Source organism: Oncorhynchus tshawytscha, linkage group LG15 (assembly GCF_018296145.1).
Source record: "Oncorhynchus tshawytscha isolate Ot180627B linkage group LG15, Otsh_v2.0, whole genome shotgun sequence".
Classification (NCBI taxonomy): domain Eukaryota; kingdom Metazoa; phylum Chordata; class Actinopteri; order Salmoniformes; family Salmonidae; genus Oncorhynchus; species Oncorhynchus tshawytscha.
Genome location: NC_056443.1, coordinates 8,530,914 through 8,549,526, shown reverse-complemented (window position 1 = coordinate 8,549,526; position 18,613 = coordinate 8,530,914). Strand labels below are relative to the sequence as shown.

Sequence of the window (18,613 nt, the reverse complement as noted above, 5' to 3'; positions counted from 1 at the left end):
ACACTTCTGTAAGCGTCATTGAAGCTAAACATTTTGTTCATGTTCCAGCTTAATTTGCAATAACTATGCAAAAGAACAGATGACCAAGAATGACATTTACTCTCATGGGTGGCTAAAAATAATTATCTCAAAGCCACGCCCCTACTAAACTACGCCTCCAGTCTTCTGATCTGATCCATTGCGTCATAGCTCAATAACAAAGCATCAATAACCCAGCACCTAGCATCAATAACACAGCAGTTTTTAAAGAAAACAACCCAACTAAGTGACCCAACGCCAGCAACCCAGCAGTGGGGTCAACCAAACAACCCAGCAGTGGGGTCAACCAAACAACCCAGCATTTTTCAGAGAGTGTGTGTACTAAGACTGAATTGTTCACAAATTAGCTCTGGCAGAGTGGGTAAACATTAAACCGGCTGAGAGATATCCTCACACACACACACACACACAGTCACACATACACACACGGTTATGTATGATTCCCTGTTTGTAGTGTGTTTGGGGTGACTGCAGCTCTGGTTTAGTCCTCCTCTGGGTCTCAGAGACAGATGGAGGGAGAAGTGTGTCACTGGGTCAAACCTCGGCAGCCATTTTAGAGAGACACCACTGTCACCTTCTCTAACCCAGACTGCACAGGGAAATGGATGACTTGGATGACTTAATTTATTCAGATGTGTTTGTGTTCCTTCCCAAAGTGCTGCTACTCGGGAGGTTTTAGCCATAAAATATGAATATTGTTTCTTCTTTTCGGCCTGTTTCTGTCATGGTGGCTATGTTTTGTTAGTTCTGCTCTGTTTAATTTCGTTGTAGTGTAGATGTACTGTCTTTAACATGGAGGAATATTCTCCAAACTCTATTCACCTGTGGAGACCAAGCACCCTGTGGAAATCAAAGCCGGGATTATGCAAATCAAAATAGAACCCTGTGTGGACGCCTCGACCCAGTGACCCCATCACACACCCACACATGCATACACACAATCCAGTACACGCACCCATGCACACACATATTCACAAACACCCACCCACACACACACAAACACACAGGGTGAAATTAACCAGCACCCCCTGCTCACTATATCGACCTCAATGCTGTCATGGTATCCCGTGCCTGCTCTGTGGGCGTGTGTGTGTGTTGCATATCTGTGTGTCCCTCCCAGTCTGCTCTGTGTGCTCGGGTGTGAGCTGCATGGCAATCCAGTCATTAGAACGGCACCGCTGATTATCATAGACACACACACACACACTCCCAGACAGACTGCAGGCTGGGACTGGGGCTGCAGGGCTGGGGCAAGGTCAGTAGATTCCACAGCTGTGCTAAAAAATACATTTTACTCTCTTTGTTAGAATCATTCTGAATAATTGAGTGGTTGTGGTTGAAAAAGGGGTGTGAGGGTTTTGTGTCTTTGTGTCTTAAAGGCTGGGGCTGTGTTTGAACCAGGCCTGATCGATGGTTATAGATGAGACAGAGGAGGAAGAGTAGTCCAGAGGCTGCAGCGCCGGATTACAGAAACATCTCTCACACTCTCTCCTCAGAACACTGAACACTGCAGACTCACAGTGCTGCTGACACACACACACACACACACACACACACACACACACACACACACACACACACACACACACACACACACACACACACACACACACACGAATGAATGAATGAAGGCACACACACAACACATGCATGCCTGCATGCTCACACATGTGCTGACACACATCCATCTCATTTATTGTTTATTAATTGATTTCATCCAATTTTGATTGCTTTTATGTTGATCATTGTTGTGGTCATTTACTGCATTCAGAGAGAGGAGAGCAAGCAGGGCAGTGTCAGAGGAGAGACATCCTGTTTTATCTTCTGTTTTGTCATATCATCCCTGTATACCAGCTGATGTCCTTCACTTTTCTACTCTTTGACAGACAGACATCTGATGCTTGTCTGATGTTGGATGGGATCTAAGTGTGTGTGTGTGTGTGTGTGTGTGTGTGTGTGTGTGTGTGTGTGTGTGTGTGTGTGTGTGTGTGTGTGTGTGTGTGTGTGTGTGTGTGTGTGTGTGTGTGTGTGTGTGTGTGTGTGTGTGCATGTGCGCGTGTGTGTGTGCATTCGTGCGGGCGTGATGCGTCCATGTGTTTGTGTGTGTGATGCGGGGTCTCAAGGAGAAAGCCTTCAGAAGCGAGAGTTCAGTTTTTATAAACAGACAAGTGGGGGTTTATAGAATAGATGGTTACACACAGAGGCTGCAACTCTCTGCAGCTCTACCTACTTCACCCAGTAGCAGGCTGGCACACTACGACCTTCAATATCAGATGAGGAAAACCTCAGCCTCTAATGGCGGGCTACTCTATTACTCGTGTTGTTAATGTGTTATTATTGCCTGCTGTATTCATTAAGGCAAACATGTCAAATACAAGCATTTCTTATTGGACAATTTCTGGTAGTGCCTCACAGTTTCAGTCTGTTTGACGCCTAATGAATACAACCCCGGTTACTGTATCATCTCTTCCACCTGACCGGGGAACAGTGACGTGAAGGAGCACCACTGGGCTATCAGCCCCACTGTTGCATATTCACAGATGTAATGAAACTCTCCCTGCTCTTCTCTCTCTCTCTCTCTCTCTCTCTCTCTCTCTCTCTCTCTCTCTCTCTCTCTCTGCTCCAGTCTCTAGTGTCTCTAGTGTGCTGAGATGTCAATATTATGATGTGTTCTCCATAGTAATGAGCTCCATCCAACTACTCCTGTGTGCTTGAGAGCTCTTGATGCAATCCCACAGTATATTCATTCAATAACATACCCCTTGGTCCTATATTTTCAGACAGTAAGCTGTGATTCAAAGTGGACCGTATGTAGTTCACTTTCAAAGGTGCAATTAATGAACCCTTGATGCCATATAATCGTATCATTACTCAAAGTAAATAACATGTTGACTGAATATGGAAATTGGCTGTAGCTCCATCTGGTGAAGTATGAGTTCTACATACTGCCTGGCAAATAAACGAATAATCTCGCCAGCTGCTCAGCTTGTCTGTCTTTCCTTTACTCTCTCTAAGTGTATGTACAGCCGATGGATCGTTCGATGACTAATGGGGGGATCACATCCCAGTCCCAGTGGGGGTGTGACTCAATACCAGTCACTAATAGTCCTCCTACCCACCCACAAACGTCAGTTAGCCTGTTAGTCAACCCCAAAAATTGTATTTTGTTATTCATTTCATTAGTCCATAGTTCACATAGTCCCAAAATGTTTTGCTTGTCGGCAATCAAGTTTTCAAGGTATACAACTCCACCACGAGATGCATGTTGCATCATATGATGCTAAATGCATCGTACGGGGATGATTTCTGTATTTTGAAAGTTACATATGTTGATGACTTGATTGCTGACAAGCAAAACACTTTGGGGCTATGTGAACGATGGACTAATAAAACAAATACCAAAATAGTGGGTGGAGTTATCCTTTAACACAGTGACTGACCTCCCTGTTATCCTCTATAGCTTCTGACAGGAAGACTATACCTGATGATAGAGAATAATAGAGATATCCTCTGGCTTGGTGAGGGCTGGTTGGAATGCAAAGGCAATACATATGAAATATACACTGATTAAACAAAACATTAGGAACACCTTCCTAATATTGAGTTGCACCCCCTTTTGCCTTCTGAACAGCCTCAGTTCGTAGGGACATGGGACATGGATTCTATAAGAAAAGCATTCCACAGGGATGCTGGCCCATGTTGACTCCAATGCCTCCTACAGTTGTGTCAAGTCAGCTGGATGGTGGACAATTATTGATACACACGGGAAACTGTTGAGCGTGAAAAACCCAGCAGCGTTCCAGTTCTTGACACACTCAAACCAGTGTGCCTGGCACCTACTGTCATACCCTGTTCAAGGGCACTTAAATCCTGTCTTGCCCATTCACCCTCTGAATGGCACACATATACAATCCATGTCTCAATTGTCTCAAGGATTAAAAATCATTCTTTAACCCGTCTCCTCCCCTCCATCTAAACTGACTGAAGTGGATTTAACAAGTGACGCCAATAAGGGATCATAGCTTTCACCTGGTCAATCTATGTAATGGAAAGAGCCAGTGCTCCTAATGTTTTGTACACTCAGTGTACTGTACATGCTTTCAACATGAACAGAGACATGTAAACATGAACAGAGACATTTAAACATGAACAGAGACATTTAAACATGAACAGAGACATTTAAACATGAACAGAGACATGTAAACATGAACAGAGACATGTAAACATGAACAGAGACATTTAAACATGAACAGAGACATTTAAACATGAACAGAGACATGTAAACATGAACAGAGACATTTAAACATGAACAGAGACATTTAAACATGAACAGAGACATTTAAACATGAACAGAGACATTTAAACATGAACAGAGACATTTAAACATGAACAGAGACATTTAAACATGAACAGAGACATTTAAACATGAACAGAGACATTTAAACATGAACAGAGACATTTAAACATGAACAGAGACATTTAAACATGAAACATTTAAACATGAACAGAGACATTTAAACATGAACAGAGACATTTAAACATGAACAGAGACATTTAAACATGAACAGAGACATTTAAACATGAACAGAGACATTTAAACATGAACAGAGACATTTAAACATGAACAGAGACATTTAAACATGACATTTAAACATGAACAGAGACATTTAAACATGAACAGAGACATGTAAACATGAACAGAGACATTTAAACATGAACAGAGACATTTAAACATGAACAGAGACATTTAAACATGAACAGAGACATGTAAACATGAACAGAGACATGTAAACATGAACAGAGACATGTAAACATGAACAGAGACATTTAAACATGAACAGAGACATTTAAACATGAACAGAGACATGTAAACATGAACAGAGACATGTAAACATGAACAGAGACATTTAAACATGAACAGAGACATGTAAACATGAACAGAGACATTTAAACATGAACAGAGACATTTAAACATGAACAGAGACATTTAAACATGAACAGAGACATGTAAACATGAACAGAGACATTTAAACATGAACAGAGACATTTAAACATGAACAGAGACATTTAAACATGAACAGAGACATTTAAACATGAACAGAGACATTTAAACATGAACAGAGACATGTAAACATGAACAGAGACATTTAAACATGAACAGAGACATTTGAACAGAGACATTTAAACATGAACAGAGACATTTAAACATGAACAGAGACATTAAACATGAACAGAGACATTTAAACATGAACAGAGACATTTAAACATGAACAGAGACATTTAAACATGAACAGAGACATGTAAACATGAACAGAGACATTTAAACATGAACAGAGACATTTAAACATGAACAGAGACATTTAAACATGAACAGAGACATGTAAACATGAACAGAGACATGTAAACATGAACAGAGACATTTAAACATGAACAGAGACATTTAAACATGAACAGAGACATGTAAACATGAACAGAGACATTTAAACATGAACAGAGACATTTAAACATGAACAGAGACATTTAAACATGAACAGAGACATGTAAACATGAACAGAGACATTTAAACATGAACAGAGACATTTAAACATGAACAGAGACATTTAAACATGAACAGAGACATTTAAACATGAACAGAGACATGTAAACATGAACAGAGACATTTAAACATGAACAGAGACATGTAAACATGAACAGAGACATTTAAACATGAACAGAGACATTTAAACATGAACAGAGACATTTAAACATGAACAGAGACATGTAAACATGAACAGAGACATGTAAACATGAACAGAGACATTTAAACATGAACAGAGACATTTAAACATGAACAGAGACATGCACAGTGGCCCTGCTAGGGAAATGTATTGTAGCTCCACTAACAACATATACTGTACCGTAGCTCCATAAGAGCGTTGTATACATTAGCTAGTGTATTCTACTTTTCACAGAGTGGAAGTTCATCTTCAGATTGGAAACTAACAACCGGCTGAATTTGAGTGTAGCCTTTCCGGAACCTCTTAGCTACACACGCCACACAGAAGATGAAATACACACACACACGCACGCATACACACACTCACACGAGCAGTCACTCTGCTTTTGTAGTCTGAACACCCAGGGAGCTCATTAGAAGGAGTGTGTATTCTCTTTTCTTATCTGTTGACAGCAGAGACACATCTCTATCTACATCTCTATTATAAGAAAGAGCATCTTCGCTAGACATCTCTATTCTCTATCGTCAGACCGCTGCATCTCTACACTGACTGAATACTGGGTGGTCGTTTGTTTCACATCACAGTAACTCAACACAAAGACAATAAGTAAAGCAACAGCAAAGTAGCACAAGTGTTAGTTTGCTAGCAGCCAGAGAGTGAGCCGTAAAGCCTCAGCGCCAAGAGGAGAGCAGCGCTCACTAATAAGGGTTAAAGATTAAAGGTCATTTTGAGGGTAAACATCACCACCAGCATCATCTGCTCTCCCTGTTCCTAGCGTCACACATATTAGCATGGAGCCACTTCCTTCACTACAACCCCCATCAGCTGCCAGAGAGGACATGATCTCCTTTGTGGTGTGTGTGTGTGTGTGTGTGTGTGTGTGTGTGTGTGTGTGTGTGTGTGTGTGTGTGTGTGTGTGTGTGTGTGTGTGTGTGTGTGTGTGTGTGTGTGTGTGTGTGTGTGTGTGTGAGTGTGTGTGCATGCGTGCGTGCGTACATGCGTGCTAGTGCTTGGTTGATGATCCAGAACCATATCACTACAGGACTAATAGTACGCCCCTGCCCACAGCCAGAGCCAATCAGAGGATGACACACACTCGTAAAGAAACTGTATCCCATAGCAACGCATCTGACCCGCATCACCTGTCAATGATGCCCAGAATGCACTATGAATAAACAAAAATAGAGGATGTTCCATTAATCTACCTCGCTTCGCTTTCTTCCTTACTGACACGCCTTCAACGATCTGAGAAGACTGGATAAGTGTCAACAAGATGGTGGAGACACCCTCTGACCTATCAAGAGGCTAGGCTAGTAGCATACCTCCTACTCTTCAGGGGGAGTGACACAGTGCAGTGCACAGGAATAGAGGGGATGTTAGGGTGGTAGGGAATCAGAATGCAGAGACAGACTCAGCCCACAATAAGTCTGTCTCAGTGTCTTTGACCTCTGGGGTGACCTCTGGGGTAAGCATCTAACAGTCCTGTCCTCCAGTCATGCTCTGCCTGACTAGACAAAGGGAAAAAGCGAGAGACTGCGGACAGAGAAATGAGAGAGGGCAGAGGGCTAGCTAACTGGAGGGAGATAGGGGGAGATGGAGAGGGCACAAGGCTAATTAGTGGTAGACAGATAGAGAGCAGAGGCATAGTGCTAATTGCCTGACAAGGACCATTTTGGCATGATCAAGTATTCAGTGGGAAAGAGAGAGGGTGAGGAGGGGGAAGGAGGAGAAGGGAGGAAGGTAAAGTGAGAAGGGGGTGAAGCAGTGTGTTGTTTTTCTGAGAGGAGGGGGAGGATGGAGAAGTTGAAGGATGAGGCAGTGTAAGAGTTGTGTTTCAGTGAGGAGGGGGTAAAGTGAGGAGTGGGTGAAGAGGGGTGAGGCAGTGTAAGAGTTGTGTTTCAGTTAGGAGGGGGTGAGGTGAGGAGGGGTGAGGCAGTGTAAGAGTTGTGTTTCAGTGAGGAGGGGGTGAAGAGGGGTGAGGCAGTGTAAGAGTTGTGTTTCAGTGAGGAGGGGTTAAAGTGAGGAGTGGGTGAGGAAGGGTGAGGCAGTGTAAGAGATGTGTTTCAGTTAGGAGGGGGTAAAGTGAGGAGTGGGTGAAGAGGGGTGAGGCAGTGTAAGAGTTGTGTAATAATTTAGAATTCCTTATATTAAGCAAACCAGATAGCACCATTTTATTTTTTTTTTTTTAAATCTACAGTATGGGTTAGCCAGGGGCACACTCCAACATTCAGACATGATTTACAAACGAAGCATGTGTGTTTAGTGAGTCCGCCAGATCAGAGGCAGTAGGGATGACCAGGGATGTTCTGTTGATAAGTGCGTAGATTGGACCCTTTTCCTGTCCTGCTCGGCATTCAAAATGTAACTAGTACTTTCATGTGTCAATATAAATGTAAAAAGTACTATATTTTCTTAAAGAAGTTATTGAAGCAAAAGTAAAAGTAGTCAAAAAATATAAATAGTAAAGTATGGATACCCCCAAATATTACTTAAGTAGTACGTTAAAGTATTTTCACTGGTTAGGAGGGGTGAGGCAGGGTTACTGCAGAGTGTTGTGTTACTGTGACCTGGCCCTCTAAGCCCCCAGAAGGTGAGCAGAATTCCTAACGAGGGCCTTATTGGTGGTGCAGTGTTCTAAGGCACTGCATCGCAGTGCTAGCTGTGCCACCAGAGACTCTGGGTTCGAGCCCAGGCGCTGTTGCAGCCGGCCGCAACCGGGAGGTCCATGGGGCGACGCACAATTGGCCTAGCGTCGTCCGGGTTAGGGAGGGTTTGGCCGGTAGGGATATCCTTGTCTCATCGTGCACTAGCGACTCCTGTGGTGGGCCGGGCGCAGTGCATGCTGACCAGGTCGCTAGGTGCACGGTGTTTCCTCAGACACATTGGTGCGACTGGATTCCGGGTTGGATGCACGCTGTGTTAAGAAGCAGTGAGGCTTGGTTGGGTTGTGTTTCGGAGGACGCATGGCTCTCGACCTTCGTCTCTCCCGAGCCCGTACGGGAGTTGTAGCAATGAGACGAGACAGTAACTACTAACAATTGGATACCACGAAATTGGGGAGGAAAACGGGGTAAATAAATAAAGCTCTGAACTGTTAACAAGACTTGAGATCCACACCCTGGGATTCTGTTGCTTCCTATCAGGAGTTATATTCTCTAATAGGAAGCGCCCACCCCCCTTGCTCTCACTACACATACACACACCTCCCTCAACCTTTCCCCTCTGTGCCTGAGGGACAAATCTAGGGCGCTCGGCTAGACCAACGAATAACAGCTCAAATTGGAGGAAATGGGATCTAAAATTACATTTCAGAGAGTCTCATTGACAGTGCATGCCTGAGACCTGATTAGATTCATATTAAGACTCAATAGCCCGTAGGGACATCAGAAATATTAGTCAAGCATCAAGTAGCAATATTACATCTGCCCTTTTATCAGGTTATAGAGACAGAGAGGCTGAGAAAATGTAATGGTAATGTGGTTACAATATTGAGCACCTAATATATATATATACATCCTAATATATCTGCAGTCAAAAATATTCACTGTCATGAAAAAATGGAAGAAGGCAGGTGGAATTTGCCTTTTTTCCCCAGCACACATTGACTCATTTTTTATGACAGAGCTGTAGAGAAGACAGGGCCCTGCCCAGGCCACAATATGTTACACTGATGCCACCTACTGGTCACAGTAGATAAGGCAGATTCCCCATTGATACAATGATAGTGTGTGTATGTGTATGTGTGTGTGTGTGTGTGTGTGTGTGTGTGTGTGTGTGTGTGTGTGTGTGTGTGTGTGTGTGTGTGTGTGTGTGTGTGTGTGTGTGTGTGTGTGTGTGTGTGTGTGTGTGTGTGTGTGTGTGTGTAATCTCTGTAGCCCACAGTATCACATATACCAATTTGTTTCCTCTGAGTGTCCACACTGTTTAATCCCAGCTACCTCTTTCATAAACCAACCATCTTGTGTCTGTCTGTTTCCTATCAGACAGTGCCAACTAAACCCACAGGGGTCAACTAGCCCCCTCGTCTACACTCCAGCCACTGAACCACTCACTCTCAACTACATGATGACACTCCAGCAAGTCAACCCAACCAGAACATCCTCACCTTATTAGGGGGCAGAAGGTATTCAACACTAACTCATCAGCACCATAGGGTGGTCAAACAGACACATTGCAGTTAACTGGACTTATTTGCCCACTTTCGACAAGCCAGACTTCAGCCCGATTCCGATTCCAGCCCCTTCTCCCTGAAGTGTGCACTCATTCACCCCAGTGATGGGCAGTACTTTTGTTACGCGTATTTGAAATATGCATTTTAATTACTTCTGAGTATTTAGTCATTTGTATTACACTGGGCTGAACTACACTCCAATGTATTTTGTAACAAGACATCTTCCAGAGCTGTAATTTCTATTTTCAAACTACAAAATACTTTTCGATACCATTTTATAATTGTGGTTCACATTTTGTGCCCCCCTTTCACCCTGCATTGGTATCAGAAGTCTGATGGCACTATGGTGGGATAAGAGTGTCTGCTAAATGAACTAAATATATACTGAACATAAATATATATTACTGAGTTACAGTTCATAATAAGGAAATCTGTCACTTGAAATACATTTATTAGGCCCTAATTTATGGATTTCACATGACTGGGAATACAGATATGCATCTGTTGGTCACAGATACATTTTTTTTTAAAGGCAGAGGCGAGGGTCAGAAAACCAGTCAGTATCTGGTGTGACCACCATTTGCCTCATGCAGTGCGACACATCTCTTTCGCATAGAGTTGATCAGGCTGTTGATTGTGGCCTGTGGAATGTTGTCCCACTCCTCTTCAATGGCTGTGTGAAGTTTCTGGATATTGGCGGGAACTGGAACATGCTGTCATTCAAGTCGATCAAGAGCATCCCAAACATGCTCAATGGGTGACATGTCTGGTGAGTATGCAGGCCATGGAAGAACTGAGGCCTTTTCAACTTCCAGGAATTGTGTACAGATCCTTGCGATGTGGGGCTGTGTATTATCATGCTGAAACATGAGGTGATGGCGGGGGATGAATGGCACGACAATGGGCCTCAGGATCTCATCACCGTATCTCTGTACATTCAAATTACCATCGGTAAATGCAATTGTGTTCATTGTCCGTAGCTTATGCCTGCCCATACTATAACCCCAACGCCATCATGGGGCACTCTGTTCACAACGTTGACATCAGCAAACCGCTCGCGCACACGACACCATACACATGGCCTGCGGTTGCCAGGCCATTAGGACGTAAAGCCAAATTCTATAGAACGACGTTTGAGGTGGCTTATGGGAAATTAATATGAATTACACTCTCCTTCAAAACTTGAGACATCTGTAGCATTATGTTGTGTGACAAAACTGCACATTTTAGAGTGGCCTTTTATTTTCCCCAGCACGAAGTGCAACTGTGTATCGATCATGCCGTTTAATCAGCTTCTCAATATGCCACACTTGTCAGGTGGATGGATTATCTTGGCAAAGGAGAAATGCAAAAAGAGGGATGTAAACAATTGAGTGCACAAAATTTGAGAGAAATAAGCTTTTTGTGCGTATGGAACATTTCTGGGATCTTTTTTTGGGGGAGGGATTTTCGCATTTATATTTTTGTTCAGTGTAAATGTATTGTATATGTAAAACTTTACATTTGCAAAGCATTTGGAGTATTATTCTAATGAGTTCCGGGCCAAAACAAGGCCAATAATAATACACAGTGTGCTTTGCAGGTCATTTTAGTTCATTTTCACATATACATTTTGGCAATTTAGCAGACGCTCTTATACAGAGTGACTTACAGTCAGTGCATTCAACTAAGGGAAATAAACAAGTCATAGCATGTAAAACATTTCTGTAGTCATTACTGAGAAGGTTGTTGCTGTTTCAGACCGGCTACTTACAAATATATTTCTGTATTTTAAAATACAAAATACATGTATATAACTAAATACATTTAAAAATACAAGTATTTTGTGGTTCCATTTGATACGTTGATCTTTATGGTATTTTGTCATTGTATTTTGACATTTTTGCCCATTTCCGATTCACCCCAGGCATAAGCCTAAATACCCAATTGCTCTCCCGGAGGAGGGTTGGCCAATGTGCAGTCGCAAAGTCTGCCATATGTCTTACAACAATCTGATACTTTTAAATCCCTGTGGGGGAGTGAGTGAGTACAGGTTTCCGGGCGAAAGGGGAGAATGTGAATTGGGCTACAAGTCTGGACTGTTGAGATGTAAACTAGGTAGACAGACTGTGCAGTTGAAGGACATGTTTGTCAGCCTAATCTATACAAAAGGATACGTTTGACAAATAACATTGCAGCTGCAGATGAGAGTCTGCATTTTATACTGTCAAAGCATCCTTAACATCTGATCCAAGACACCTGTGTGTCCTTTGTGCCAGTGGGTGTTTATATCACAGTAATATCACATTATAAGCAGTACCCAGTATGCTCTCCCAGAGAGAGACATTGGAACACACTGAGTGAGTTAACATAACTCATGGAGCAGAGGATTGTGGGAAACATAGTTACCTAGGAAACTGAGAGATCCTACACATGCCACTGTCCCAAAATACTGTCTGGGACCAAACTGCAGTAGCCTAGGTTATTCTATCTTCCTAGGTCAGGAATTGTATAGTGGTACATTAGGCTACAGACAAATTTACAGTAGGGTATATTAATTAGGGCATTATGCAGGGCCTACAGACATACAGGCCTAGGGCTTGACCACATTGCTCAATTATGTTTATCAAAAGTATTCAAATGATCAATTCATAATAAGGCCTATGGGCTAGCAGGTCATTATAAATCGATGACAGATGTTTGTTCGACATTTCAGGTGGCCACATGACCGTTAAACCAGTGGGATGTTACGTCACTACTCACTACTGTATAGTTTAGTAGCGTCATATGTGGACCTTACGTTTTTCTGTGCTATCACGCCCCCTCCGACGCGCTCAATTATTCTCTTCTGGCTGGCCACAGAGAGGAAGAGGCGTAGCGAGAGTGTTTACTCCGCCCAAAATCAGTCCATGAAAGTAAGTGAGAAATGTTTGTATGGCTGTCAATGAGTGTGAAATTTGGTCAACAGAAAATTGAATTGGTAATTTGCTACATGAGGCTTATTTGGTCTAATATACGTTTTTGTAATGGTTAGGTTGTTGTTACAAATGCATTGATATAAGTGGACACACGTGGCATTTCGGCAACTTTGAAAATAAAAAACACTTTATCACAGAGTTTCAAAACCCAGAAGCGGAATGCATGCGAAACAGATCAAGAAGACCAGGCTGGGGTTTGAGAAGTCAATGACAGAAGTGAAAATGTTTCTTTAGTTGTTCATTTTCTAAAGAAATCTAAAGGCGCAACCTAGAATCAAGCCAATGTCTTAAGTAACTGAACATGTTATTACTCCAACCTTGTGAAAGTGGCAAACTGAAACATTTTAATTTTCATCAAAAACTCTATATCGAAGTAGTGCCTTTGATTTGCACATGTCCAGTTCAGCGCGAAACGATCAATTGACCAGATGACATATTTCTGAGTTTAGCTAGCCAAACGTCACCACGACATTACCTGCAAGCATGATCTGACATTTCTATTGGAGAAGCAGTTTCTTCCGATCTTCATACTTGCAGGCGTACTGTCTTTGACTTTTGTCTAAACCCCCTCTCGTTGGCTAGAATGGTCCCACCTGATCTTGCCTCCTCCCACCTGCCTTCCATCTTTGAGGACATGTATTTCCATTGTTAAAGCGGTCACTCGACTATCTTATCAATATAATAGAACATCTTTGCTGTGGATCAGGCGCTGTCAGGTGCAAAGCTGCTAATGACACTGCCGCAGCTCCGTTAAAAGTACAGAATGTGCCACGAACGAAGAACAAGAGCTGCTTTCTGATTCTCTCCGAGGAGAGAGAGATCAACCATGGCCAGCTGGCGGAGAGAGAGCCCGCGGATCCGGGTAGGACAGGGAGGTAGCAGCCTGAGAGCAGCGAGGAAGCCCCGGCAGAAAGATCCATCCAGCGAGGTAGGGGACGTGGGCGAATCAATGACAGAGCTGCCACAATTGTTACGGCTTTATTTCTATGGAATGCACGGTGTCACTTTGGATATTCTCCTGTCGTCCGCACAGGGGCTTTTGGCTGACAGCGACCCCAAACTGTTCGGCTTTTCCTCCCCGTACCTCTGCATCATGCACTCGCTGACCCATTTCTTGCTGGAAAAAATATATTCGCAAAAGAAGTGCTTTCAAGGACGCCCAGTAGTTTTTCACCTTGTTTTCTATCCCTCTGTGTACATCGGGTTGCAGATCCTGATTGGGAATATTAACACGCTGACCGAGCACGTTAGAATAGTCTCTGCCACTCATCTCGTAGTTCACTACCTACTGGCCCTGTACTTCACCCAAGTTTTCCACAAGGGGCTTGCGCGGCTGCGCTACCATTGCCCCGGGAAACGGACCATGTCTACCCCGGCAGAGCGCACCCTGGAGTCGCTGCCTAATAACGGTCTGCCCGATGTTGTACGATTCCTCTTCTTTGGAATGCACGGCTTTCTGGACGAGATCATTTTTACCTCGATATTCAACCTTGTGGAGAATTTGGACCGGACCATGAGCGGCCACACGTCCCTGTGGTCCTTCCTGATGTACGGGAGCTGCAGCTTCGTGGTAGAGAAACTCTACCTTCATTTACGCTTCAGACGAGGTTGGAGCACCTGGAGGCGGCTCCCCATCTATATCTGCTTCATCTACACCTGGGAGTTCTGTTGGGGGCTGGCGCTGCGGCAGTACGGCGCATGCTCATGGGATTATTCCCACTATCCATTCAACTTCATGGGCCTGATCACGCTCCTCTACCTGCCCGGATGGGTCTGCATCAGTCTCTACCAGGATATTCTGTCCAACGTTCTGCTGCGCGTGGTGGTGTGTGCCAAAGACGAGGAGTGAGGGCACTCAGGGCAGGGCGCTGACATCAACGTATGTCCTGTGTCCAGGAAAGACAAGTGTATTATAGGCCTAGGCCACAATTGATTTAGGGACTATTGATACTAATACAAATAAAGAAGATGACATTTAAGATGATCAATTGTGTACCCGCACTTTGTAAAAAAATCATGTGTATTTCCCCAGTGGAAATGTGGTATTGATGTAGCTGTTTAGACAGCCTCTTTTTATCAGTGATTCTAACGAATAGCCTATCAATTTGTTACAGGTAGCCTAAACACACAGGCATGCCTTGCCTGGCATGTGACGACACATGGACATGCCTTCTGCTGTGATGACAACTGCTATTTCTTACTTTGATGCAGATGAAACAATAATATTTTACATTTTACACTTCATTTGCTTGTTCATGATTTTAGAGCTGTGAATTATTGAAACTATATTGACAAAGTCAGCCATATTGCATGGCAGGCACCATTTGACTTGTTTGGTCTCTTCAATCCCAGAGCATGCTTTGAGCTCATTTCTGCATGGCTGCATATGCACATTCATGATCACTTAATTGCTTAAATCTTATTTTCTTCCAAAAATGCATGACATTTGGAAATAAAATGTGTTCTAAAAAAGTTCAAAATGTATGTAGCAGGAGATAGAACGAACGGGTCGTGGACCGAATTAATTTCACTGTGAATAGTTTTCTGAACCAAACCTTAACCTTACTGTGTTGGAGTGCCTTTCTGAGCAAACCTACAGACAGCTGGACTAAAGACAAACTGAACTACACTGTGGGCCAGTTTCCCCCTAGTCATGGCTGACCTAAAAAAGGAAGCTCAATGGGGAATTGAAAGTGCTTTTTAGTCTACCACTATAGGCTTAATCTGGGTCATGTAAACAGACAATGTGTGCCAGTCAGACAGACCCTGAAGATCAGATTTAACCTTCTCCCTTCTTTACATAGGGACATCTCCCAAACTGAACTACACTGTGGGCCAAGGTTCCCCCTAATCCTGGCTGAACTAAAAAAAACAAAGCTCAATGGGGAATCTCCAGACCCAGGCTTGTTTACCTCACGTTTATAAAGCAGCGGCGCACGCGTCAGCGTTTTATGGTTTACACTCGACAGGTTGATCTGGAGTGGGCAATATCAGGAGTCAGCAGACCTGGGTTCAAATACTACTTGAAATCTTTCAAGCACTTTCACTGTTTGTTTTCACCTGCCTGGAGTGCCAGATGGATGGGTTTTGGGGTTTGAATGTTTGTGACTATTGAATTGGTTCCACACCAGGAAAGCTCAAGCAAGCCTAGCAAAAGTATTTGAAATTATTTCAAAATAGTATTTGAATCCAGGTCTGGGAGTCAGGTGTGGAGCATGTATAGTATAATTACTTGGGATCAACCTCCATGTGTTCTTTGGCATTGATCTTTCTGCCTGTTTTATTTCCTTGTTTGCACTTGTACCACACGGTAAAGTCTCCATGTTCTCTCTGAGGGACCAAACACATACAGTATGTGTGAATACCTGGCATTGTGACTTCACTAGCAACCTGTTCCAACATTATACTCTTTCCGTTTTATACTCTCTCCGTTTGGAAACGTATAGTTTTAGCTCTACTGATTTGATGATTCTCTAGCATGTTTTTAATGCATTTTACTGCCTGCTGTCGTCAGTCCTGGGGATCCCGTGAAACTAAGGTTGGAGGTAACTGAAAGCTGGTACTGATGAGTAATACTAGTGCAGGGAAAAATATCTTATAACATGATGTTATTGAAATATTTCAACTTTTACACATGTTGATTTTTGTCAGATGATTATGAATATGTCATGCCGTGAGAGTTTCCCTTGCCTCCGCAAACAAACAATTACCTTCCACTCTTCTGGAGACTGACACTGGACTGATTGAAATAACAAGATTATTTTCCTTGTGGTTTGTCATTTCAAAATGGTGGGCTTTTGTTGTGGACGATGCAAAAGAAGGATACACATGGGCCAACAGTTACTGCCTCAGTGATGATGAATTGGACCAGAAGTTTCTTTCCTGGTTACAGTGCCTTGCAAAAGTATTCACCCCCCTTGGCATTTTTCCTATTTTGTTGCATTACAACCTGTTATTTAAATTAATTTTTATTTGGATTTCATGTAATGGACATACACAAAATAGTCAAAATTGGTGAAGTGAAATGAAAAAAATTACTTGTTAAAAAAACAAAGGTGGTGTGTGCATATGTATTCACCCCCTTCGCTATGAAGCCCCTAAATAAGATCTGGTGCAACCAATTACCTTCAGAAGTCACATAATTAGTTAAATAAAGTCCACCTGTGTGCAATCTGTCACATGATCTGTTACATCATCTCAGTATATATACACCTGTTCTGAAAGGCCCCAGAGTCTGCAACACCACCAAGCAAGCGGCACCATGAAGACCAAGGAGCTGTCCAAACAGGTCAGGGAAAAAGTTTTGGATAATTACAGATCAGTGTTGGGTTTTAAATAAATATCTGAAACTTTGAACATCCCAGGGAGCACTATTAAATATATTATTAATCAAATGGAAAGAATATGGCACCACAACAAACCTGCCAAGAGACTGCTGCCCACCAAAGCTCACAGATCAGACAAGAAGGGCATTAGTCAGAGAGGCAACAAAGAGATCAAAGAGAACCCTGAAGGAGCAGCAAAGCTCCACAGTGGAGATTGAAGTATCTGTCCATCGGATCACTTTAAGCCGTACATTTCACAGAGCTGGGCTTTACGGAAGAGTGGCCAGAAAAAAAGCCATTGCTTGAAGAAAAAAATAAGCAAACACGTTTGGTGTTTGCCAAAAGGCATGTGGGAGACTCCCCAAACATATGGAAGAAGGTACTCTTGTCAGATAAGACTAAAATTGAGCTTTTTGGCCATCAAGGAAAACGCTATGTCTGGTGCAAGCCCAACACCTCTCATCACCCAGAGAACACTATCCCCACAGTGAAGCATGATGGTGGCAGCATTATGCTGTGGGGGTGTTTTTCATCGGCAGGGACTGGGAAACTGGTCAGAATTGAAGGAATGATGGATGGCGCTAAATACAGGGAAATTCTTGAGGGGAACCTGTTTCAGTCTTCCAGAGATTTGAGACTGGGACAGAGGTTCACCTTCCAGCAGGACAATGACCCTAAGCATAATGCTAAAGCAATACTCAAGTGGTTTAAGGGGAAACGACCCTAAGCATAACGCTAAAGCAACACTCAAGTTGTTTAAGGGGAAACATTTAAATGTATTGGAATGGCCTAGTCAAAGCCCAGACCTCAATCCAATTGAGAAATTTGTGGTATGACTTAAAGATTGCTGTACACCAGCGGAACCCATCCAACTTGAAGGAGCTGGAGCAGTTTTGCCTTGAAGAATGGGCAAAAATCCCAGTGGCTATATGTGCCAAGCTTATAGAGACATACCCCAAGAGACTTGAAGCTGTAATTGCTGCAAATGGTGCCTCTACCAAATATTGACTCTGGGGGGGGTGAATAGTTATGCACGCTCAAGTTTTCAGTTTTTTTGTCTTATTTCTTGTCTGTTTCACAATAAAAAAATATTTTGCATCTTCAAAGTAGTAGGCATGTTGTATAAATCAAATGATTTTACAACCCCTCCAAAAATCGATTCCAGGTTGTAAGGCAACAGAAAAGGAAAAATGCCTAGGGGGTGAATACTTTCACAAGCCACTGTATGTGGTTGGGGAGAACCTTCTGTCCCTGGTAAAGTTGTGATCTTAATCATAATTTTTCTTTTAAAAATTGATGTTTGGAAATCATTGACCAACTGTATTTAATAATACAGAACAATCATGTACTATATAGCTCACAATGAGTAAGTAAAATCATGTTTATTTTAGGTTATAAATGAGG

General features: G+C 42.8%; 1 protein-coding gene across 1 annotated transcript; it reads left to right on the top strand.

Annotated features, from left to right (window-relative positions):
• The first annotated feature begins 13,244 nt into the window (after nucleotides 1-13,244).
• On the top strand, nucleotides 13,245-16,878 carry LOC112214338 (transmembrane protein 229A). The gene is made up of 2 exons (XM_024372986.2): nucleotides 13,245-13,812; nucleotides 13,918-16,878. The coding sequence occupies exons 1-2, from the start codon at nucleotides 13,711-13,713 to the stop codon at nucleotides 14,731-14,733; spliced, it is 918 nt and encodes a 305-aa protein (XP_024228754.1). The 5' UTR covers nucleotides 13,245-13,710; the 3' UTR covers nucleotides 14,734-16,878.
• The last annotated feature ends 1,735 nt before the right edge of the window (nucleotides 16,879-18,613 follow it).